The 26,086-nt window shown below is 48.4% G+C and overlaps 1 protein-coding gene across 1 annotated transcript in view; it reads right to left on the bottom strand.

The window, feature by feature from the left end:
- Window positions 1–4,724: 4,724 nt before the first annotated feature.
- The window catches only part of FBN2 (fibrillin 2), a 186,976-nt gene continuing 165,614 nt past the window's right edge, over window positions 4,725–26,086 (bottom strand). The window contains exons 56-65 of the mRNA XM_040976392.1: window positions 20,616–20,741; window positions 18,561–18,767; window positions 18,199–18,324; window positions 16,983–17,105; window positions 15,677–15,793; window positions 14,982–15,110; window positions 12,054–12,173; window positions 7,409–7,640; window positions 6,163–6,334; window positions 4,725–5,099 (exon numbers count right to left, since the gene is read on the bottom strand). Of these exons, the coding sequence (XP_040832326.1) occupies window positions 4,725–5,099; window positions 6,163–6,334; window positions 7,409–7,640; window positions 12,054–12,173; window positions 14,982–15,110; window positions 15,677–15,793; window positions 16,983–17,105; window positions 18,199–18,324; window positions 18,561–18,767; window positions 20,616–20,741 (1,727 nt within the window). The remainder of the gene's footprint in view (window positions 5,100–6,162; window positions 6,335–7,408; window positions 7,641–12,053; window positions 12,174–14,981; window positions 15,111–15,676; window positions 15,794–16,982; window positions 17,106–18,198; window positions 18,325–18,560; window positions 18,768–20,615; window positions 20,742–26,086) is intronic.

Consider the following 26,086-nt stretch of genomic DNA (forward strand, 5'->3'; position numbering starts at 1 on the left):
GAGCGGTTCTACAGAGGGTGCGGTAGACAAAACAAAAAGGAGCGCTTGAATCATGCTTGAAACAAAATGTTGGATTCAGCAGGAGCCAAAACCATGAGAACTGGCCTATATCCTCGGGGTTTAAGAGCGATCCAGACAGGCTCTGCATGGAGTGCAAGTATGAATAGCGGCGGCGGGCAAGCAGACGTGGCGCCTCTGCTCTCACCTCCACAGGAACTGGTGTGGCACCGAACCCGCCACCACTTTGTGCCCTGCCTTCCCCCTGCACCCGGGGCGACTGTGAGGAGGTTTTCAGCAGCCCTGCCAGCTCTGATGTCCCCTGATACAAAGTCTCCTAAGAGGAATTATCTCCCCTGGAGTGGCCTTCCTGGACACCTGCGGCACTGAGGGGTCCGCCTGGGCAGGCAACTTGGCCGTGCAAGGCTCTTGTCTATAATTCAGCATGGAGACCAGAAAAGCTGGCAAGCACTGCAGGGTTTCTGAGGTCCTCCCAGGGGGTGAGTGCACAGGAGGCTCACCTGGATGTTGCTGTATTTGCACGTGACCCTGAGGCTTTGGGATGACACCTTGCGCCAACACACCTATGCACCTCACACTCCTAGTGGTGGGTGATGGTGATGGCGGGTAGGAGGGCACTAGAGGGCCAGCACTGGTGAGCCTTGCTGGACCCTAGGCTCACCCGGCTGCCTGCCCTCTGTCCTTCAGAGCTATCAGTGGTACGATAAGGGAGAGGCATCTCAGGAAATTAGCAAAGCTTAGAGAGGCAGTGCAGCCTCCATGTTGGAGGAAATGGTGTTGAACTGCAGGTCTGTGGGATTCAGTCTGCTTCAGCACCAGGGGATCCGCTGCTGGGGCAGCTGCTGCCTTCAGCGAGCTGCACCGGGCTGGCCTGCTGCGTGCGCTGGGAGGACTTGAAGGAAGAGCGAAGGGAAAAGATCACTTTGTATTTATTTGGGAAGGAAGCATTTAAAAAAAACAACACAAACCCAGAAATCAACTATCAAATATGAGATTGAGATTGCAAGTATGGCTGTCATCCTTCCCGTGGGTGGTACCTAACTGTCACCCTTCCCTCTGTTCCTTTACATGTAAAGGTTCTTAAAATCCTCCACCCACACCTACCACAGATGATTCCAATCTTTCCCCTGGACTGCCCTTGTCTTTAAGTAGCCCCCAGTGGTCCCTTCAATGTCCGGAAGGAGCATGGCTGAGGTTCTTTCCAGCATCCTGGGTGCATGGCAGAAAGTAGCAGTTCAGAGAAACGATGCACAGCCTCTTGTGGACCATAGGACACAAGGGGGACAATTGGAATTCACAGTCTATGGGAGAACAGATGGTGAGATTTCCACAGAACATGACTCTTTCTCAACTGCTCGGCTGAAACAGGAAACTGTCATCCTGCAGGTTAAATGTGGCCAAATATTGGCACTTCTACATACTTCGAGCTGTGTGTTGCAGTCAACTTATCTTTCTAGAACTCAGATGACTGTCCTGTAATTCCTACTTGTTTTCCCTACCCTCTGTTCCCTAAACATGACTCCTGTGACCCAAGAAGGGAAGTACTGCAAAACAACCCCTAAGCATCGGAAAGCAAAATCTTCCATGAATGCCCCCGATCTTCCTCTAGAGTGAAAAGGGACCCGTGTTAAGAGTGCACTGGCATTCTCGTAGGCTACCTTGTCCAACCTGCAAAGTCATGTGCCAACAAACCAACATTCAGCTACCCACTGGTACACAGCGAAATGTCCAGAGTCTAAACAAGGCTCAACTTACAGCAACTCCAAATCGGACCAAGAAAATCCAAGCCACAGCTGGAGACCACACTGCTGCCCGCAGCTGCTAACACCTGGAGCCCCTAGACTCGGTTTCTGCGTCTGGGGATTCCTGATGCTTCTGCAGATTTGGGGGATGAATCTGAAATTCATGGGGATATCTAAGTTGTTCAGATTTCCATCAGCGGTTATCAGAGGCAGGTAAAACAACCGCCGGGGCCGGTAGGGCTCTCATTAAGAGTCTGAAGCGCCCAGTGCTGCCGGACAAAGTTTCCAAGGAGGTAGCCTCTGCCTGTGGCTGGTATTTCCCATGCAGCGCCCCTCACGATCCTTTATTTTGGGCACACAGCATCTGGCAGTGAGGCTCCCCAAGGCTCCTGAGGAGCAGGCTGCAGTGTGGAGGATTACTTCTCAACAGTCAACACTGCCGTGAGATGCAGTTCCTCGTGATCTATGACAGCACTCGCGCTGTGCCAAGGACTGGTGCCGGACAAAACTGAAGGCGCATGTTCAAGTTTTAAAGGATGCCCCAAGGCATGTACTTCTAGTCCACACGGCTAATTTCTTATTGACAAAGAAAAACATGAAAAGGTTGTACTATTTTATTTCTTGGATGAAAAATTTAAGCGCACCAGCTTTTAAAAATTATTTTTTATTGGAAAATCAGATTTACAGAAAGGAGAGACGGATCTTCTGTTCTTCGGTTCACTTCCCAAGTGGCTGCAATGGTCAGAACTCAGCCAATCTGAAGCCAGGAGCCAGGAGCTTCTTCCGGGTCTCCCACATGGGTGCAGGGTCTCAAGGCTTTGGGCCGTCCTCAACCACTTTCCCAGGCCACAAGCAGGGAGCTGGATGGAAAGCGGGGCTGCTGGGATATGAAGTGACAGGCATATGGGATCCCGATGCATACAAGGTGAGGACGTTAGCCACTAGGCTACTGCCCTGGGTGTGCATATTAATTTCTGAAACAATATACTTGGATTAATTTCTCAAACTTGGATTAATTTCTATGCTTGCTTCGAGCTCATGTCAGATCACTCGTTGAATCTGTCTGCTTCCACGCTGAATGAAATCTACAGCCTTGCCACAGGAGAACTTTGGAGTGCATGGAGAATCTTTGAGGTGTCCAGGAAGTCAGGGTCCAGGTAGTGGGAGGAAGCAAGGGCCTGTCTGGATTAGGCTTTGTACGGGGATGTACCTGGGGTGCAGCGGCCAGCCAAGCCCTGCAGTGTCCTGCTCACGCTGTTGCTCTGCGCTCGTGTCCGGCTGCACAGGGCCCGGTGAGCAAGCCCTCCGTCTCTCCCAGAAAGGGGATGGGGAGATGGGGCAGAATTCCATAAAATTCTCAGCCACAGAACTACCCCAAAATAAGCTTTATTGCAAGAAAAGTGTCATATTTGATACACAGACCTACAGAAACAAAGTCAAAAACCTTAAGTTTTTTTCCTCAGAAACACTTGATTACAAATTTACACTGTTTTCCTTCTATTTATTTATTTATTTTTTAGTTATCAAACAAAATGAAACAGAAACCAAAACAAAAAGCCCCCAAACACTGGATATAATAGGTTCCTAATCTTTGGTCAGCACCGGTGCGGAAGGAACGGCCGGGTGTTGGCGTGCGCTTCGGCCATCTCACCGACGGGGCCTGGGGACGGGGTCTTGGGTCGAGAAGAACACGGAGACGTACGCTCTCCTTAGCACCTCCTGGCATGACGGCGTGTTAAATGACTACACTGAACTACACATCAACTCATTGTACACATGTCTTTCATACACGATAGGCTATGATAAAATGAGGCTTATGGTGTATAACTAGAGTATTAATGAAAATTCTAAAAATAAAAAAAAAACAAATAGAACTTAAAAACAACAACAACAACAACAACAACACATATTCCTCGGCTGCACGGCATGATTCGCTTGCACATATGGCAATCCCGAAATAGCTTGAACATAATAAACGCACCATGAACTGAAGACAGCACCGAAGACTCCAGAAGGCCACAGCCCCCGCTCGGAGGCCTGGCTCCTCTGCCAGCTGCCTGCGGGCCCGCAGGTTGGCCACGGCGCCCTGGGTGGGAGCACAGGTGCTTCCGTGAGGTCACGAGAAGGAAATACAGTACAGTCCGGCCTGCGACGCTGAAGGTCTCCCTAGCAGTCAGGGTATTTTGCTACAGCGATAAGCTCCTGCTTGCCTCGCCCGGTCCTGGGGATGAGAGGGAAGGGCAGCGAGCTGCCCTGGTTTCGTCTCCTCCCTCAAGCAGCCAGGCACAGCCGGGTCGTGAAGGTCACTTGGTTGTTCGCTGCCCGCTGTGTGCCAGCTGCCCGGCTGGCAGAAAACCAAAGGAAACTGCATCTCTGCGGTCTACTGGACTTTTTTTTTTTCTTTTTCAAAAAAGCACCTCTAGGAAGAGAGAGCTCAAATTTATAAATCTAAAGAAAAACAAGCACGTTTCCCTTTCCTGTTTACATAGCTTGTTCATTTCTCCATATATTACTGCATTAAAAATAAATAAACATCTATATTTTTTTCCATTAGCGACTATAGCAAAATACCCCAAAGTGTTACAGACTGCTAACAGGAAAAAAAAAAAGCTCACATTATTATTATTTTTTTCTGTGCATTTAGTGCCATATGCTTGCTCTATTGGACATTCAGCTTTTTTTTTCTTTAAAAAATATATTTTAAAATGAAGTTATATATATATAAAAAAAATACAGTAACCACGATTGCCTTTTGTACTTGAATCTTTGGCCACACCAGAGTCCCCGAGACTCCATCCCCATGAGGGTCAGCGCGAGGCAGTCTGCGGCAGGAAGGGCACGGAGCCCAGTCCTCCGGGGGCCTCGTCCTTGGCCTCCGTGGCCGACGCCCCCTTCCTCTCCAGGCTGGCACGGCGTGCGCGTGCGCGTGCGTGGGCACGGCCGCGGGGTGCACAGGGGATCCCCTCAGTAGAGCTGGATCTGCAGACGCATGCGCAGAGCTGCCCCCAGCTCGCCCAGGAGGTAGTCGTGGTCGTTAGTCTCCTCCAGTTTCTGGAGCTCCTTCTTCTTGTAGAGAGGGACGCTCGAGATTTCCAGTGTGTAGGTGCCAGGCGCCAGCTTCTTCCGGGCCGGGTGCAAGTAGCTGAGGCCGTTGCGCTGGTGGATACGGAAGGCGCCCGCTTCGTTCCCATGGGAGATGACGTAGCGGACATGGTTGGTGAGGGGCTCGATGGCCGGCAGGAGTTCCAAGATGTGCTCCTTGGAGCCCAGGCCTGACACGTTCAGCTTCACGTGGACAGGGCTGTCCATGGCAATGCTCTGCAGGGTGCTGGGCTGCACCTGGGGAGGGGAGAGGGCGGCAGATGCGGGGTCTGTGGCGTGGCCCATCCGGTGTGTGGTGTGTGGGGTGTTGGTGCCTGCAGTTTGTAACGAACTCACGGCATATGTCTGCATTTTGTTTAGTGCTGTACCCTGGCCTGTACCTGTGACCACCCCCGCCATGGGCGCCTAGCGCTATTGGCCCAAGGCTACAGTCCTGGCTTGAGCTTGCCCAGAGCTGTCAGCGCTCAGCACTGCCAGTGGTCTGCAGATTTCATGGGGGTACAGGCTCTACGGGAAACCTGGCCTGAACTGTCTTGGGGACGGGGTGCAAGGAGGAACATCTGTGTGGATGAGGGGGCAGGCAGAAACGCACCCGACTCTGATGGGGTAGTTGTATGGTGGCCCGCGGGCCCTCTCACACTCAACTCAGAAGTTGGATTTCAGTCCCCCACGTGTTGGGGCGAAGCTGTGTGAACACAGTTCTGCATGTGCAGCTTTGGGGGCACCTTTGTCTACTGAAGATCAGGAAGACACAGACTTAGTTGTGACCCTAAGGCAGGAGCGGGCACTTCTGGAGATGAGCAGTGATCCAGGGCCCAGAAAACTGGAGCGAGTTGTCCAGTTGACCCAGTCTGTCAGCTGCTAGCTAGGTTAGGGAAACACGCCCCGTGTTGCGCAGATCACAAACAGGAACAGTTTGAAATCGCTTTGTAATCACTTCAAAAGAATCATCTTCTAGATGAGTACCTTACATCTTTTCATACAAACCAAGAATTAAAACTAAAGAAAGTGACCTGATATTGTGGCTCTTTTTGTAACTCCATAAACAGTGTTATATACTAATAGCAAATGCCAAAACCTACTAAGATAGGGGATGCTCTAACAGTAGGCTCTTAAACCTTCACACAAACTCAGGCTGGACACTGTAAACCCTACAGTCTACTAACTCAGTGAATTTTCATTTACTCATCTTTACTGTATCTGTCCCCTGTGAACCTGTTTACTTGACCCAGCACTGAAAATGGCATAAGGCATACTATCCATGCATGTGGTCACGCTGCACGGGGCAGCATTTACTCACAGCTGCTGCTTCCAGCTCCTGGGTGCTCCTCTTCCGCCTGCTGTCTTTCTTAGGGTAGCCGTTGATTTTGCACTCGTAGCAGGCTTCCGGGGACAGGGCATTCTCCTCGTCCACCTCTGTGTCCAGCGACAGGTACTGCCCTTTGTTGAAGCCCAGTCCTGACACGCAGTGGCTGTTGACAAGGAGCAAGTACAGTTGGACTTTCTCACCCACGTGACCGCCCTTTGTTAGTGGCAGGACCGACACTGCTCCAAGCTGACTCTTCGTGTCTGGCATGACTTCTCCAACATCCAGCACACAGCACTCTCCCTTACTGTGCCCCAGCAGGACAGATCTGGGAAGGGGTCACCCTAGCTTTCCCATGTGTCCAGCCCTGCCTGGGATGGGGCATTTGTGGATACATCTACTCAGAAGGAACAAGCAGGGGCAATGTTTAAAGAACGGTTATATTGTGCAACAAGTCTGAAGCCTGCACTCACTCCTGGCATGGGAGCACCCTGCTTTAGCAACTGAGGTTTCAAATGCCACATTCTGGTGAATCAAAAGGTCCGCGAAGTGGCTCTGTAGCACGTATGCCCAGACCCAGGCTTTTCAGTACTATCAGATGCCACTGCGAGACCAGATGTCCATGTTGGCCTCATGTCCCCATACCCCGACTCCCTGCACCCCACATCCTGTGCTCCACAGAAGTGAAGCAGGGACAGCACCTTAGCTGCAGTGCCTGGGACCTGATGCCATGCTGCTGGGTCCCAGGAGGCCAGCCTGACATGGACCCTGCTGTGTGTGGCCATTCCAACCCTGACACCATCCTGTCTAAAAACCCAGTGAGCAACAGACTCCTCCCCGAGGGACTGACGGGCCCGCTGCCATGCTTGGAACAAGAACACAGGGATAGGCCGTGTCTACCTCCACCTCGCAGCCCCTCTGCAGCTGCATGGGAGCTGCCTTTTCAGTGTCTGTCTGTTTCTGGCCTTGGGTCAGACTGAGCAGCTTCAGGACGCTTTGAGGAGCAATGCGTTACACTCATACACAAAGTCTCAGCCTTGCCGCCGAGGAGGCCACTCAGCTGAGTCTGTGCCTGCCTGGCACTTCATCTCACCCCTTGAAAGAGCCCCAAGCCACACTGTGGCCTTGTGAGCTTTAAACACTGTCCCTCTTCCCGATGTGGCTGCTCTGACTCTGGGGAGGGGAGGCTGCCCGGTGGGACCACGCTTTCCTGTGGAGGGAGGCTGACGGGTTGCCTTACCCTTGGCCCACTCTGTAGTACCCAGGTGGGCAGCCACAGAGGTAGCCTCCCTCTGTGTTGGAGCAGCCGTAATTGCAGGGGTTTTTGGAGGACGAACACTCATTCACATCATGGCAGGCACTGGAGAACTGGTCGAAGGAGAACCCAGATGGGCAGGTGCACTTGTAACTTCCCAGGGTGTTGTAGCAGGATGCGGAGCCACAGGCATTGGGGTTGGAACACTCGTTCTCATCTGTGAAAGCAATGCCAAGGGTGTTTAACAGAGGCCAGGGACAACGGCCTGGAGCAGAGTGATAAGGCCTGAGGACCTGTGAGTGCAGCAAGGGCGATAACACTACAACCTTAGTACTTCTTAAAAACTTGGTTTTCATGTTTTATTTGAAAAGCACTGAGACACAGACAAATCTTCTATTGCCCACTCTCCAGATACCGGCAGCAGCCGATCTCATCCGATGGCAGGAACCCGCGTACTTGGACATCACCTGCTGCCCTGTGGGACTGGCACAGGTTAGGATTAAATCGGGTATCTACCGGTTCAGGCACATGGGGTCTCAAGTGGTGAACTAACCAATGCCAAACGCTCACAAGGATTTTAATTTTTTTTTTTTCACATTGATGACTGATGTACCAACAGTGTATGAGAACAGAAAATGCCACCAAATTGTGACTTTGCAAACACGTCTGCCTCACTCTTTTGTTTGGAGTGTCCCTGACAGGTGGGCAGCCCTTGCTTGGGGACAGGATTTGCAGTGGGCCTCTTGTGTTCTTTTAACAGAAGGTCCTTTCTAAAGCTAGTATCTAAAGAGCCTGGCCAACTCCCAACAACCTGGCTAAACGTGACAATTCAACTGCTGCTTTGTCTGTATACACGGAAGACAGACTTCTGCCACAAGGGCCCATCAGCTTTCCTGACGAGCTCCGACATTCAGAGGTACACTTTCTAACAGGGGGGCCAAATTGCAGTATAATTTAAAAAACAGTTGTGCCATGAATGCAATATTAGATATCATGTTTAAAAAAATCAGCAGCAAAACTGAACAAATTGCATCAAATGTAAGAATACTTAAAAACATGTTACTGCATCTAAACATACTATTTACAAGAATACTTTAAAACAGGTTAATATATTTTTAAAAGATTATTTATTTTACTTGAAGGAATTACAGAGAGAGGAAGAAGATCCACCTGCTGATTCGATCCCCAAATGGCCACACAGCAAGAGTGGGCCAGTCTGAAACCAAAAGCCAGGAGCTTCTTTCTGGGTCTCCCATGTGGGTAGCAGAGGCCGTCCTCTGCTGCTTTCCCAGGCAATAGGCTGGGAGCTGCATTGCGAGTGGAGCAGCTGGGACTCGAACTAGTACCCATATGGGATGCCAGCACCACAGGTGAAGAACTAGCCTGCATATTATTTTTGAATCACCATCATATGCTGTTGCATATTTGTATACTGTAATTATAATAGTTAAAATTCTATAGTTATATACATGCTCTTATTTGAGACATACTGTACTCAGACCTCACCAAGCTATGCTTGTAATTTTTTGGAAAGGCTGGAAGAGGAGCAGGCTAGTTTGCCTAGCCGTTAGCATGCTGACTCAGCTGCCTGTCATCCCATACTGGTCTGTCTGGGGCTTGGCATGCAGCTCTGGCTCCTGACACCAGACTCCCGCTGGTGCAGACCCCGGGGAGCAGCGATAATGGTTCAAATAACTGAGCTTCTGTCACCCATGTGAAAGACCTGGATTGAGTTTCCCGCTCCTTGCTTCAGCCCAGCTTGGAGCTGACCGTTGGGGGCATCTGGGAGACTGAACCAGAAGACGGTAGGTCTCTGGGCTGAAACCTGCCAGCACACCCGAGGTCACCAGGGGTGAGGCCACGGTGTTCTCCAGCCGAAGAATCACGGGAGAAAGCTGCTGAGGAGTGTCTGCTGTGCAGTATGCATAAGTTCCAGCTTTTTAAGGCAAAGGAAGGAGAGGGCAGGAGGGCATCTTCAGGCAGTCACTCCACCCGCCAAAGACGTGACTGGCTACGAGATCTGTTTCCCCTGATGACCTTTTAGTCATATCAGAGGTCATGCTCCATCCTCAGGTCACGGGCGGGTAAGTGGTGAGCCACGCCCACAGGTAGCAGGTGGTTGCCTATGCGTAGCTGTATCTCTTCCTCTGCTTCTTGATTAAATGAAAATTAAGAGGGGAAAAAAAGCAGCTATTGGAGCAACTGCAACCTATTGACATTAAGTAATAGAAGCTTCCTATGTGAAAACACAATTTTTTCACATGCAAGTGTTAATTTTCAATGTTGAATAGGTGCAAAGCCAGCATGAAGCTGGGAACATTGCCTCCGCCTGTGCACAGCGATGCTCTTAAAGGTAACAGGAACTGAAAACTTCTTTGGGTTCTGCTATTAATGCCTTCAAAGGCCTCTGAGCTCTCTTCCATTGGTGGCAGTGTGAATTCCAGAGCAGGCTTGCCATTTCTTATACGTACATTTTTAAGATGCACTAGCACTTCTGTTACCTGAGATATACAGATGTTTCTATATTCTCCCCATCACTCATGCAAGTGGCTGATGCATTCATGCCAGCAGTGATAGATAAAATGACCTGTGGCCTGTCAACTCCCACTCTGCCATGATCCTTGCTTTCTGGCTAACTGCTGCCTGCATTATTTCCTGATGGCCACTTCCCTCTATTTCTGCCAAATATGTGAATAAAACATCCACCTGTGTCATGTGCATTCAAGGGAAGAAGATCAGCAATTTGAATAGCCAATAGCTGCACTCCTCAGCTGTACACAGAACAATGTAGAAGGGGCCTGCTGCTTAGAGGGAGCCGCTAGGAAGAGCTGGCGTTGGGACTGCTGCTCAGTGCACCTTGCTGACGTCAAACCAGGCCACTGCAGAGGCAGGTGCTGAATTCACGAACCACCTGGGCAGCCACGTTTACACTCCAGGCTTACAGGCAGGGACCACTGGGGCGCTAGGCCTGGGGAATCCGGCTGAAACTGCACCTGTCGTCTAGTCTGTTTTCTTTTCAAAAGCAAGAATTCTACTGAAGTTGACACAATGTTGGCTCCTACAGAACATCCTTTTAAGTTCCACAGAATTAACCAAGAAGTTTGTATTTTTTCTAAAACAAATAAACAAAGAACCAACCCCCACAACAACTGGCCTTATATTTTGTAACTGCTATCATATTATCACAATAGTTTTTATAGCTATCCGAAAACGTACTGTTCTCTGTACTGTAGGGCCAACTTGTCATGATTTTTGACTCAATAAACCAGGCCATAGGGAGTTTTGCCACCTTTTTTTTTTTTTTTTTTTTGCCATAAAGAGGAAAAGGAGGGAACTGGATTTATCAACTTGTTTGACCAAAGTGAACATGACGCTACTGCTTTGCCTAGCAGTGTAACCGATGGACCTGCCGACCCTCAGCACTCTGTCCTCACCTGTGCACGGACCCCACGTGCCTTCCTCTCCCACGTGTGCGCATTTGCAGTGATTTGACAGTCTCCTGTTCTCAGAATCAATTCCCCTCTTCTGACACTACTTGACTTTCTTCTTAATCCACTAGCGGCTGTCAGAAACCTCCTTAGAGAAGGCCACAAAGGACAGAGTCAAGTAACTTCACCAGCCATCCCTACCAGGTCGCAGGTGAGCCCCAAACAAGGCTGCTACTATCCTGCTTGGCCACACCAGTCGGTGAGGGACCAAGAGGCTGGGCGAGGAGTCTGTGAAGTGCATCACTCAGAGCCAGTAGGTGAGTGACGGGGCTGAACAAGTTAGCTGGCCCATCAAGTGGAGAGGAATGTTCTCCTAGATCTACCGGGGGCGGGGTGTTGAATGAGGACCCCTTCTAACTCATAAACACTCGTGTGAGGACTTGCCCAGGCTAGTGGCTGCAGACAGGTGCTTGTTGCACCTCAGTGACCCTCACGTCCTGCAGGAAGCTCTGTGATGCGAGCACAGGCCCGGCATCCTGCTGAAGTTGATGTGGAGGCCTTCAGAGAGCGGGTGGACCCCCTTCAACTCCAGACCCAGGAATATCAAATTACTAATAAGAAGCAGATGACCCTGGCAAGTGAAGCACATGATGGCTGACACCATCTTCATAAACTTTAAAGGCACAGCTAGAGGAAAGTTGAAGTACTGAAGCCCCTACTTGAACTCTTACCCCCTTTCATTTATTTCTTTGAAAGGCAAAGTGACAGAGACAGAAAACAGCTCGGTCTTCCATTCTCTGGTTCGCTTCCCAGAAGACTCCAAGGTCTGGGGACAAAGCCAGGAGCTTGGGACTCCATCCTGGTCTCTGTTGCTTTCCTAGGCTCTTTAGCAGGGATCAGAAGCTGACCAACTGGGATCTGAATGAGTGCTCCCGAGGGATGCCAGCTTCTTTATCCACTGCACCCAACATCGGGTCCACGTTCTTATCTAAGTGCTCCACAGCAGCATTTTCAACGTGGATGGTTCAAACATAACCTCAGTATGAAAACTCTGGATTGAGCCTCCGTGTACAAATGCGACTGAGCACTGGTTTCTAAGTCCTAGCACTCCCAGGCCACATGAACCCCACAAGCCCTGGGACCTGTTTATGCGCAGACACGCGGAAGGGAGGAACGCAGGCGCTCTGCAACCGACAGCTTACCGACACACTGGTTCCACTGGTAGTGCTGGATGTATCCCTGAGGGCAGCCGCACCTGTAACCTCCCAGGGTGTTCTGGCAGCCGTGCTGGCACCTGTGGCTCCCGTCGCATTCGTCCACATCTGCAGAGAACAACCCAGGAAGCACATCCTTACTCTCCCTCACCCCCGACACCCGCCTGTGTCGACAAGTGCAACCCGGGGCGACTCGTGTCAGAGGAACACACGGAGACGCTGTGATGGCCTTTTCCACGGCACATGGGATTAGCCAGCAGTGATGCAATGAATGGTTCGGAGATAAGAAACCACCTCATTCTCCCGCTCTTTGCCAGACCACGGCACACCAAAGGCTAATCAACCATAGCAACCACAAATGTCATGCATTTTGGACTGATTAACCACACATGCTCTGATTTTTTCTCTTAAAATATTTGTATGTGTACATATTTGCATTACATATTCCAGTAGGTTAAAAAAAATGAACAGTTCTCATCTTGGGGATGATACAATTACAGAGATAGCTAGAAGTTGTCACTGTTTTGAAAGAAAAAGTTTTTATTGCCGTTCATGATTAATTAGATGCGGTTTTCCTTTAAAATATGTGGACATGTTATTTTTAGACAAGATGTGGTATTAGGGTACATATGGAATAATTTCTTTGCTCATATATGCATACTATTTTGGAATGACAACTGAGGCTTTGAAATACACCCAAAAGGAGTGAAATGAAATTGGCATGTCTGATGTGTGTGTAACAAATTTACATGGATAATTAATAAACGGTATTTTATGTGGATGGTCACGAACAGAATTCACGTGGCAAACAGCTGTAGGTTCAGAATATTTCTAATGACACAAAGATCTCAGATATAAAATATCAAAATGGAAATTTTAAAAATAAAAATTCATTTGGCTGAAAATGAGATATCAATGAAAGTGTTTGGATGTTTATGGGCCCAGCGTGGTAGCCTAGCGGCTAAAGTCCTGGCCTTGCACACACTAGGATCCAAATGGGCGCTGGTTCTAATTCCAGCAGCCCCGCTTTCCATCCAGCTTCCTGCTTGTGGCCTGGGAAAGTAGTCCAGGAAGGCCCAAGGCCTTGAGACCCTGCACCCACGTGGGAGACCTGGAAGAGGATCAGGACTCCTGCCTTGGATTGGTTCAGTTCCAGCCACTGCAGTACTTGGGGAGTAAATCATCGGATGGAAGATTTTCCTCTGTCTCTCCTCCTCTCTATATATCTGACTTTTCAACAAAAATTAAATAAATCTTTTTAAAAAAAGTGTTTGAATGCTTACAACCAGCATTGTTAAATTGTTTAAATATGTTTCAAGAATTCAAAATCATGTATATCCAAGAATAACCTGGGCAGGTATTTGGACTAGCAGTTCAGCCACTGGTTGGGATTCCACATTTCCCATCAGAGGTCCTGGGTGTGAATCCTGGCCGTGTTCCCAGTCTTGCTATCCAATCATGCTATCACGCTCCAGTACTTGGTTCCAGCGAGCCCTCGCCGAGGCCTGGGGTGAGTTCCTGGCTCCCCGCTTCCTGCCCAGCTCAGCACAGGGCTGGGCTTTGGCCACTGCCCAGGGAGGGCCATTCTGGCCCTTCGGAGTGCAAACCAGACAGTGAGCGAGAGCTCTTTTGCATCTGTTCACCTCCTGATGCCTGTCTCTCAAATGTAAAAACAAAATGGAAGTGACCCAAATCAGTAAAAATACTCACTGTCATATTAAAGAAAAGCATAAAAGGGTTTGGGTTTCCTGCTGTTGGATGCTGAGTATTTTATTAAAGGCACCAACCTTAAAATACCCGCTTAACCAATCACTAGCATCTGTAATGTGAATTACATTGAGAAAAATGTAATTTTTTTAGAAAACATTTGAAGATTTATCTATATAAAGGTAACAGATTTTGAGAACATAATTAATGAGACTTCCTTCCCTCCCTTCCTCACTCCCAGCCTTCCTTTTTCATGTTTAATTTTGGTGCTGACACACCTTTAGTTTATAATCACAAGCTTAATCTACATAAAGAATTCACTAAATAATAAGTAGATATATTATTGTTCCTCAAGAATACAGACAAAGTGCTATAAACGATAATCCAATCTCAATTTTATTCACTTCCGTTACTTTTTAAAAGTACTTAACTAGATCAGGCACCATAAATCGGAGAAACTATATGATTTTTGTCTTTTGGGGGTTGGTTTATTTCACTGAGCATAACCGTCTCCAACTGCACTCATTTTATTATGAAAGGATTCCACTCTTGTTTCTGGCCGAGTAGCATTCCATTGTGTATGCATACAATTTGTTTATGAAGTCATCAGCTGACAGACACTGGGCTCACGGGCCCCCATGGCATTTTACTGACTGCAGGTGCACTCATGTCTCGTGTTTGAGGAAATGTTGCCTTTGATTTCACAGGAAATGACTGTGACCGGGGTGAGCGTATAGGGGATGCCTGCTGTGCAAGAGTGGGGACTGAAACAGCCTCGGCTGCCCACGAGTGCTCCCACGAGTGCTCCCACGAGTGCTCAATATCTCCAGGTCCCTGCAGTGAGTGTGTGTTCTTAGACACCTAATGTCTTGCATATTCAACAAAAGCTTAAGTATTCTATTTACTTGGTAAAAGCTCATACGCCGCTGTAAACCATATTAGGCAGAGAATTTTTTTCATATTAAATTGTTTCTCAGAGACAAGTCTGGTTATTTTAAAAGTTAATTCTGTTGTCTACAAAAAATCATAATCACGGTGTTTTTGCTACATCGCATTAACATTTTCCTCTGCTCTCAAAAGAAAAAAAAATAAAATCTTTTGAAGGAAAATCAGCTGCTAGGCCTTATTTTTCTCTTCTGAGATGACTTCAGCGTGTTGCTTGGTGGTCTGACAGTGAGGGGAAGCGCAGTTACTGGGTTACAGACTCACCTTCGCAGTTGAGCCCGGTGGCATCCAGAGAGAACCCTCGCTGGCACTCACAGTTGAAGCTGCCAGGCGTGTTCTGACAGATGCCCTTCGCCCCGCACAGGGACGGCTGAGACCCACACTCGTTGTTGTCTAGCAAAGGACCGAGAGAGAGAGAGAGAGAGAGAGAGAGAGAGAGAGAGAGAAGGGTCAAGTTTTGCAACCCCCGTGCCATGTGAAGTTTACTGGATGGAGGAAGTCACAAGACCTAGGCTTCATGACAAAAGCAGCGTTTTCAAATTTACATCAGAATTCACAGTCATACCGGAAGCTACAGTGCTCAGAAAAGCATCATACTTTCCTACAGTTTGGGAATTGTACATCTTTTGGGGGTGACTGAAGGGATGATTCCAGGTAGTGCGGACTCAAAGTCTCCTCATGTGCTTTTCCAAACTGGAATGTCCCTAGCATGCTCCACTAGCCCCCTGGCCATGGTAGGGAGACCCATTGTCTTGTAGGGGACCGGGGCAGCATTCCGAAGGCAGTCTCCAGGCACTGCTTGACAGGGGCCAGCTGTGCCCAGAGCACGACTACTCCTGTGCAAGACTCTCCATTATCAGTAGCTTCTTCAGAACCAAGCTGTCTACAGACAAGCACTGAGACTGTATTCCAGCTGTTGTTTAACACACTGTGGATGCTTCTCCCAGGAGCTGCCTTACCAATACAAGCAGTGTGGTGCTGAGTGAAGCCAGGGGGACATTTACACGTGAAACCTCCCAGGGTGTTGACGCAGAGGAACTGGCAGTTGTGTTGCTTGGTCTGACACTCATCAAGGTCTGAAAGGAAAGAGAAGGCGGGGCTCACTGGCACTGCACGGCTTTGCCAGGGAGGCCCGGGAGGCGTGCATGTCCCATCCGGAGAGGGTGGGCTACTTCTGCTGGGATCGGGGTGCACGTCTGCATGCCAACGGCAAACGGTTTCCTTTTTGTACACTTAAGTGGAATAAATACTACTATGATAACATGGCTAAGTTGATCCACAGCACACTTTCTTAAAATGACGAATGACAGAATCTCGGCAGCTTCCACGAACATCTCAGAACTCACATCCACTTGTATTTAATGTAGTTCAGTACATGGCTGTCTATCTGGTCCTTCCAAAGGAAGAATTAAATAAACAGAATCTGGACATTAGTGAAGGACAGCCTAGGCAATGACAAGTCAGACCCCAACAAAAGCATCGTCACTAATTAGTGAAAGAATAAAGTCACGTCCGCTGTATCCTAGTCCTAAGCAGTAGTGTTATCTGGGCTCTCCTAATATAAACAAGTTTGACGTTGGTTAGACTGAGGCTCATTTTTGCCATATAAGGTGTAGACAAGACTAGTTCCCTATTGTATTGCTTAAGCAATACTTTGGTTGTACTCATCTGTAAGCAATCTACAAAATTAAATCAATCCACAGCAGCTCATGAAACAGCTCCAAGACAATGGCAGTGTCTATTAACTCATTTTAAAATATGTCCTAAGAATAAAACTAAAGACAATCTATATTTTTTTTTCCTCCGCTCATTAATTTCATGTTGGCGAGATCTCATATAAAATCAAAGGAATGATTATAGCGCTGAAGCTATCTCAATGGACTGGCACTATTCACAATTACCTTTAATATTGTCTAAGTAAAAAACTTAACATTTATTCATTAGGTTTCCCTTTTCTGCAAGCAAACTTATAACAGGGATGGCTTAGAAACACGAAATCTTTGACAAGCAATGAAACCAAAAGGCTTATTTAGTGATGTGTTTCTATCTCTTCCTCCTCTTTCATTTTTGCTTTCTTCTTGTGTTGGAGAAGTGAGGCCCGGTACCTTGGGCTTGAATTCTGTCTGCCCTGCACCAGGCGTCAGGATGAACGGCCTGGCCACCAGAAGGACACATTCTGACGGCACGGGGTCTGATTCCCTAACTGACAACGACCTGAGAGCCGAGAGGCAGCCGGTGTCGCGGGGGCGCCGGGGCCTGCCTCACCTCTGCACGTCTTCCCATCCTCCTGCAGCACGTAGCCCCGCGGACAGGAGCACTGGTAACTCCCCTCTGTGTTCTTGCAGATGAAGTTGCAGGGTTTCGGGGACTGGGAACACTCGTCAAGGTCTGTGTCAAGAGCAACAGGGAGGTTAACCGCCTGCTTCAAGGGAACAGGCGATCTTTCTCCCCCTCCGTGTTCTGTCTCCGTTTTGAAATGTGAAAGGGAGAGAAGCAGAGATGCACAACACATTCTTCTCTGAAGCAATGCAACTGATTCCCACTGTGGTTTCATCCGGCATCTCGGCCCACGGCGTCACTGCCAAGGTGCCACAGGGGTCAGGGCGCCAGCACCACTGCCAAGGTGCCACAGGGGTCAGGCTGCTAAGTTCTTTCGAGTAACATATTCTGGTTCACAACTTGGAAATCACACACTTAAATACTCTCTCTTTCTAATAGGTAGATGTAGCACAATTTCTCCTAAAATGTTCTTAGCTTAAAGTCCCCGATGGGATCACAGATTATGCTGGAAATCTTCCTCAAGGGCCAGACCTCAGGCTGCCCTCACACACGAGGCCGACCTCTACCGACCCCATTACCTGGCCCTCATCACCTGTCTGTCCTCTGGTTGGTCCTCCCACTCCTCCTCCCTGCAAGGGGGGCCCTGCCTGGCTCAGCTGCAAGGTCAGAGGTCACTGGTCCCTTGCAGATGGCCCTAGGAGACCAGCTAAGTCCTTCGGGGAGACCGGTCAGTAAAGACCAGTCTGAGCCTTTTGCAACTGACATGGAGCAGTGTCGGGGAGACAACATAAAATTAAGTAAGGAGTCAAAACTGAAAAGCAGGAGGGGCGTTCAGCGCAGAGACTGTCCAGTGACACGGCAGACGACGCTTCCCTGGTCTCCTTCGTGCAGAAAGACGGATGAGGCGCAAGCACAGCCCTGCTCCTCCCTCAGGGGACTCACAAATGAGCAGAGACACACTTCAAATACAGTGTAAGACGCTGCAAGTGGGTATTTCTAAGTTTCACATTCTGTTGAACCACAGCCCCGACGAACTAGAAGCCACATGGCAGAAGAACAGCGTCACCTTGCCAAAACGTGCACCACTTGCTCCAACAGAGTGAGTCATGAGTGCAGCAGCCATGCCCCAGGTCCCACCTTACCCACGCAGGAGACAGAGTGAGCCGTGGGGTGCAGCAGCCATGCCCAGGCCCCGCCTTACCCACGCAGGTGGTCCCACTGATGTCCGTGGTGTAGCCAGCCTTGCAGAAGCAGCGGAAGGAGCCCATGGTGTTGATGCACTGGCCGTTGGGGCACAGGTTTGGCATCACCTTGCACTCATCAATATCTGTGGGTCGAAAACAGAGCCAAACAAATGCAGACACATGCAAGTTGACAAACACACAAGGGCAAAACTGGCCAGAAAGGATGAGACATGAAAGGACGGGGACACTCCACAACTAACAGTGACCCCCACAGCAGCCCCAAGGCATCACTTCATCACCCGCCCACCTTTCCGTCCAGTTCACCCACGTGCCCGCAGTCCCGAGTGGACAGCAGGCGTGGATTAACTGCCCTTCTCACCTCTCCCGTCGGTGCTGTACCCGGGGCCGTGAGGACAGAGCTTCTTGTACTGGGCAGTCGCAGGGAGCGGGCAGAGCTCACACTGATGGCCCCAGCCTCGCCCACCGTCACAGCAGCATTCCGACTTGGTGACCAGGTTGCGGCTGCTGGACGCCATCTGGCACATGGTCTGCAGCACTTCGGCGAAGCACAGGCCCTGCCGGTTGTCTGAAACGGCCGAGGCAGAGCCAGGTCACAGAACCGACACGCCCAGGCTGGGCTGGCAAGTACACCGAGCCCATCTCCGTTCTTCTCCTTAGCTATTACGTATACAATATGTATACACTGCTCTCTCACTGCAGGCAGATATATTCTGCACTCTAGCAACACATTTTCCCCCCAGTCATTAGTAACTGAATGGTATTAAACCACCATTTCTTTAGAGTGCAAATGAAATTTAAAAAGATTTATTTATTTTTATTGGAAAGGCAGATATACAGAGCGGAGGAGGAGGGGAGAAAGAGAGAAAGATCTTCTGTCCGATGGTTCACTCCCCAAGTGACTGCAATGGCCAGAGCTGAGCTGCTCCGGAACCAGGAGCTTCTTCTTCCAGGTCTCCTACATGGGTGCAGGGTCCCAAGGCTTTGGGCCGTCCTTGACTGCCTTCCCAGGCCAGAAGCAGGGAGCTGGATGGGAAGGAGGGCTCCTGGGATTAGAACCAGCACACATATGGGATCCTGGCGTGCTTGAACCAAGAATTTTAGCACCAGGTCCCAGGCATTATCTCTAAAAAGCGAGTTCTAGACTATAGTAGAAGCTTGCTCTTACTCATTCAATCTGATCTTTGTGTTTTCTACATCTAAAGGACTATTTAAATGTTTGGGCTAAACAGATTTTTAAAATTATAAATACAGGGATTTCTCTACATAAACACACAAAAATTCCTGTAATAGGGTTTTCTAAGTCATCCTAATGAAACAGTTAACAAAAACCACATCTTCTGTATGGGTTATCTTTTCTATTTCCTTCAAGATTGACTGCTAATGAGAATCTAAGTTGAAGACAACAATAAGTAATATGTATTTCCTTGATTTAAAACCTCTAAGGATTTGGGACCAGCATGGTAGCCTACTGGCTAAAGGTCCTCGCCTTGCATGCACCGGGATCCCATATGGGTGCCAGTTCTAATCCCGGCAGGCCCACTTCCCATCCAGCTCCCTGCTTGTGGCCTGGGAAAGCAGTTGAGGAGGGCCCAAAGCCTTGGGACTCTGGACCCGTGTGGGAAGCCGGGAGGAGGCTCTGGGCTTCTGGCTTCAGATTGGCGCAGCACCGCCCATTGTGGCCACTTGAATCAATGGATGGAAGATCTTCCTCTCTGTGTCTCTTCCTCTCTGTATATCTGTCTTTCTAATAAAAATAAAATAAATCTTAAACCAAAAAACCCCTCTAATGGTTTGAAGCAGATGATATCATCCTGAGAAAAATGTGGCATAGCTCTTCCGACAACAAAGGAAATAATCCGTGGGCAGGTTTAGCGCCCTGCTGTCTCCTGGTGTGCCTTACAATCTGCCAGAGCACAGTGCCCTCCTGCCGCTCTCACGTCCAGTGGCGCCCACGGGGCACGTGAGCATTAAAGAGCAGCGTACTGTCTGAGACAGGTGAGCAGCAAGCAGGAGCGGTCAGACGTCTTCTCACCACATACACCCATGGGCGCTGCGCTCCTACAGCGTGGCCCGTTCACAGCGTTACCATCGGCTAAGCTTACCTCACCAGCACAAACATTTTCTTTTGGAATTAAATCATCCCCTGGCGTGAGTTTTACTAAAGTCATATTTTCCTTACAGATTAAAGAATCAACCTTGGGACGACCCTGTAAGGTTGCTACTGACCTCACACACATGTGCAGCACACACGGAGAGGCATGAGGTTTGCACAGTCGTGTGCCTTAGAGTGCACGGGGACTGATCACGTTGGGGGATTGTTCTAGTAGACACGAACGTGTGGATCTCTGCTGTGGTGACGTCATACAGCTTACGCTTTGCTGAGCCCGGGAAGCAGACGCTTACACCAACTTACCCAGACACTCGGTCCCTGAGGAGCTGGACTGGAACCCTTCATTGCATTCGCACCTGTAACTGCCGACGGTGTTAACGCAGCGCCCATTTTCACAGATTCCTGGCTTGGTCCTGCACTCGTTCTCATCTGTAGAAAAACAATTGCCGTGGATTAACGAGCAGACTGTGCCACTATAATGTACTAATCACTTTCTAGCTTTTTTATATTTTACCTGAAAGCATCTTCACCAGAATACTAATAGCATGGGATTAAAGATGGCTGTCTATAAATATTAATGAGTTTCTAACGTCACCTTACAATCCCAGGTAGTTCTTCCATAAGACAGCATTTATTCCTCTCCTTTTCCTGGACAAGGGATATTGTTAAATATGAAGGCAGGAAATTGGCCTCTCAGAGCAAGACTTGGGTCAAGATGCCACCCAAAGCAGGGCTGAGGATGCCACTTTCCGTGACACAAGGAGGGTGGCAGGCGCTGGACGCAGACATAGTGATGCTGAGAGCCATCCAGGCCAAGGGACAAAACCCAGGACCACGGGGTCCAGGGAGTAGTTAGTGCGAGAGGGGATTTAGGCAGTGCTGCTCCCGCGGCTGATAACGAAGTCCTGTCTCCCCATTTGGGAGTTTTGCTTGGCGTTTTCTCGAGCTCCGCTGTCAGAACAGGACACTTCCGGTTCACACTGTCAGCAGGCTGCTGTTCACTGCTGATGTAACTAAAAGTTGAAGTGCTTTCTCTTTATAAGCATCTACCTTGAAGGTCTTATTCTAGTCCATTATTTTCAACATATTTCATGTTTTGATTTAGGTACATTTACTTTACAAAGCAACTTTATTTGTATTTAAAGAGAATTAAAAAAACTATGTCCATTCTTTCACCAGCAAACTAGTGACGCCTATCAGGGTTACCAATACGTGTGAGTCCTTCCCTGCCATTTTTTAAACTGTGTTTTTGCTTCCTTTTATCACGCCTTGCTTGACAAATCTAGCTTCCTAGGCCCTCATCACTCCATGTTGCATTTGGAAATGGCTGGTTGATCTTCTGTGTTACTATTTTTCATCATTCTGCGTACTGAAGTACACTAAGCTCAAATTGTTTCTTCAGACATCCACGATCTCTCTTTCAGTATTCCTATCCATTTTTCTTAAAGTATCACCGATTAGCCGGCATGTACCTCTGGCTACTTAATGTCCACTTGATGCTTTCAGTGGGAAGAACTGCACATTCAACACCTAGCAAGAGCCAGCAGAACTTTTATTCTCCTGCACAAACTCCACTTTTTGCCATAACACTTCTTTCTGGGGCTGGCAAGCGAATCCTCCACCTTCAAATGGCAGCATCCCATATGGGTGCCAGGTCGCGTCCCAGCCGCTCCACTTTCAAGCCCCCTCCCTGCTTACAGCCTGGGAGGACCGAGAAGGAGGGTTCAAGTCCTCGGGACTCTGCACTTGCATGGGAGACCTAGAAAAAGCTCCCAGCTCCTGACTTCACATCGACATGGGACTAGAACCAGCGCCCTTATGGGATCCCGGTGTGTGCAAGGTGAGGATTTTGGCCTCTAAGCCACCACACCAGGCCCTTCTGTGTCTATGCTCACCCTTCCCACTTCACTCCTTTTCACATTAGCATTCACAACAGCTTCCTTCTCTAATCTGCATGATTAAAACAGACCCACATGGAACCTTTGCTTCTGCTTTTATTTCCTTCAAGTGTTATTTGTAAGGCTGCCTGAGATCATGGAAATCCAAATTAGATAACAACCAATACAACACTGACATTTCATTATGTTCTAAGCAGCTTTCCAATGTGGTTACACGCGTTAATCCTCCCCCAAATCCCACAGAGTCAAGGCTGTTGCCATTCCTGGTGGTTTTTAAGTGAGGAATTTCAGGTACATGGTGAAACTAACCCACTCTAGGTCCCAGGACTTGTAGACAAGCAATGCTGTTTCTCATGTTCCCAGTCCACACCTGCTGGGCCAGCGTCCGGCATCACTGTGCCGGGGAAGCTCTCGGCATGAAACCAAGCTCTTTACCGTGGCTGGCAATGCCTTTGTCCCCTTTTGGGGTTCCCTGCACGCAGCTCCCTGCACTACATCCACCTACACCATCTTCACTCCTACCCCAGGGAATGTCTTTGCATTTGACTTCTAGGTCTCAGGTCAAGTGTCCCCTTAGCAGAAATGCCTTCCCTGACAATGCCGACTAACTCCCAGGCAATCATGGAATCTTTTCTGAAAAGGACAGGCCACTGTTGGAAACGGTTGCATCTCCTTGCTCCTTGGTTGTGACACCTGCTCATTTTCCTGAGCAGTAGAGAGACAACCCGAGTGGAGGCAACACCCTTCTGGTTTGCTAGCACCACAATCACAGCAGGCGTTCGATATGTACTCAGGAAATCAGAAAATAACTCGTCTGCTTCAGGTTTTCAGAGGACCCAAACTTACATATTTTCTGCAAACATTTCTCCTGTAAGTTATCAAACGATTGGAATTTTCTGTTTATCTTTCTGTTCCTTCTGAGGTGCACAGGAACACACAACACACGCAGTGAGAGAGAGAAAGAAATACAAGAGCTTTTATCTGTTGGTTTACTCTCCACATGCCACAATATGGCAGACCAGGAACTTGATCTAGTTTCCCCGTGTGGGTGGTGGGGATCCAACAGCTCATGCCATTAGCTGCCTTCTTCCACTCCAATAGCAGGAAGCTTGAATCAGGAACTGGACTGAACCTAAGCACCCTTACAGGGGACCCGGGCATCTTAATCGCCTTGGCACTATCTCACCTGAGCTTCCTCTTCTTGGGGCCTTCACTATGCACACACTGATCACATCCATATCCACATCCCTGATTGCTTTCAGTCACTCGTACTTTTGATTATTTCTTTGGTGACTTTAACTCCTGGGGCAGGCTTGTTCTTTCCCCAAGATCCATCCTGTATGCTCATTTTCAATCTTCTTTTCCAGTTGGGCTTTTAATGACATCACTTACAAATTACTATTTAAAATTCTTCTCTTTCCTGAGACAGTTTCATTTTCCTTTCTTCCTTTACTCCAGGACATTAATTGCAGAACCTGGATGATTATCCACCTTCTAGTGTTTTCCTCTGGTCCCATCTTCTTGCTGAAAAATAGTGTGACTGTTCTCGGGTGCTCACCTTGGCATCTCCCTGTTTGAGCTCATGCTTGTCCCCAGGTCTGCCATGCTGTCTGCCCACAGGCATTACACTGGGCTTTTGGGTTGTGCAGGAGGCTGGTGTGGCTCTATGTGAAATTCTGCAAGTCTCTCAGGGTGACTCCCTCCCCTCTTCTTCCTGCTTTACCAATACTGGTTTCCAGGTCTGAGAGACCAGTTGGTCCGCAATGCAGCACTCCACCTGTGTCCTTCGTCTTCTGATTTAAGGTCACAGGATGAGCAGTGCAGTATCGGGATGTGCCCCTGAATGTCTTCCTGCAGTTTTGTCTGAAATTGTGTACAATCTGAAAGCTCCTCTGCAAGGTTTGTTCTGACGACATTCACATAGTGTACTACACTCCATCCCTCACCAGATTTCTCCCAAACCTTTAAGGTTTGGGGGTGAAATAAAGAAAAATTTATTCTACCATCTCAAAAATGAAACTCTCCTTTCTCCGCTCTCCCAATTACATTTTAAAATATTAATGAATCCCAGGGAAGTATTCCATTGACATTTCCATCAAGACTCCACGATTGTGGTAAAATGTTTCTGTTTATTAGATAGTTCCATACACTTACTTATTTTAGAAATACTTCCTGGGGAATAATACATTGTATAGCCAAGATGAAGTTTATCATTTTTTTTTACATGCATTTTAGATTTCCTATGTAGCTTTTAAAACCCTAGCCTGGAATACTTTTTCGCGTCTGCTACACCTGACTTTGGTGAATTGCTGTATTCCAATTCAACAACTCAACGGTGCTCACTGTTTTTTTGTGTGGCTTCAGCTCTCAGCCCAACTTTTCCACCTCCAACTGCTCTTCCCACATTATTACAACAGTACAGTCCTTTATAATAAGTCATGATTCTGTCAGTCTGTTACTTAAGTGTTCCCCTGACACTGCTGGTACAGAGAATGTCAGCCCAACTTTTGTAAACACTTGTTTTGTTTATCACAGTACTTTGGCTGTTTTTTTTAAAAAAAAAAACCAGAATTTGTATTGTAAAAAAAATATTGTCTGCTAAAAACTCAACTGTTCCACAAAAGGCTCTGATGAGCTGGCAAAGCTGTGCCAAGTTTCAGTGTCAATAATGGTGTAAAGAAAAGCCTGTGGGGTCAGAAAAGTTGAAGAAATGCCAAGTGCACTGCGCTGCCCTGCAAGGTCACAGGATCACAACCACAGCGGGGACAGACACTCCCTTCCCCAGCCTTCCTCCCTCCACTGTACAGACTTCAGGTTCATGTTGAGGTGAACTGAAGCACAGGGCTTTACATCACAAGCCACCTGGCTCCTACATGCAGATTCAGAGCTGGCAGTCTGGGCTCTTCATCCACACATGGCACATGCCTGTCTCCCCAGGAAACACACGCAGAGGGGCAAGGGCGGGGCAACATGCAGCTTTGCAGCCCACCTACCAGCAAGACTAAAACACTCCGAGCATGGAAAGGGGAAAGCACCCGAGTGTGTGTGCTGGATGAAGTCAGAACACACACACAGTCAGGCATCAGGAACGAGCTTCCTGCACAGTATGCAGACAGCACGGTGAGCAACACCCCCTCGCCTTCCTTCCTCACGTGCTAGCATTGCACTCCTGCCAGGTTCTGAGGAACATATCTTCTGAATCGAGAGTCTTGGTTCATCTGGGGAGACGGGCCTTGGAAGAACAGTGCTTTCAAAGAAGCACTGACTTGAAGCCCCCACTGCAGGCCCTTTTTCAACTTCGGCAAGTCGTAGAGCACTGAATGAGAGACTTAAGACAAGCTACACAATTAAAAGAAACTATGAAATAAATCACCATGTAGCAGGTGACTACACATTCGGAGAAAACTGGGAGTTTAAGTTAAAATCACTCTCAGATCATTTACTTCTAATCTCACTCTTTCCAGAAGGTAACTGCTCCCATAAATTCAGATTCACTTTGTAAACCCTTTCCCGTATGTACATTTGTTTGCTTGTATATGCAACTACAGAGAATATACAGCATTACACTTTTCTTTAAACTATGACCCTGTGTACGCTTAGAGTCATTTCTACCTCAGCACACAGAGACACTGCTGCTCTGAGCTGCTCTAAGCTTACCAACCACGATCCCGGGCCGAGCACTCACGTGGCTTCTACCCTCTCTTCTGTTACTGTTAAAAGCACTGCGGTGAACAACCTTGTATTTCTTTTCCTGTGGCTTTTTCTTTTTTGGGGTAAACAGCTTTCTCGAGGTCTAACGGGCATGCCACCAAGTTCCTATATGTTGTTGGTATACAGTTCAATGGATTTTAGTAAATTATAGGGCGGCGCAGCCAT

Source organism: Ochotona curzoniae, unplaced genomic scaffold (assembly GCF_017591425.1).
Source record: "Ochotona curzoniae isolate NIBS_2020 unplaced genomic scaffold, NIBS_Ocur_1.0 contig_1, whole genome shotgun sequence".
NCBI classification, from domain to species: domain Eukaryota; kingdom Metazoa; phylum Chordata; class Mammalia; order Lagomorpha; family Ochotonidae; genus Ochotona; species Ochotona curzoniae.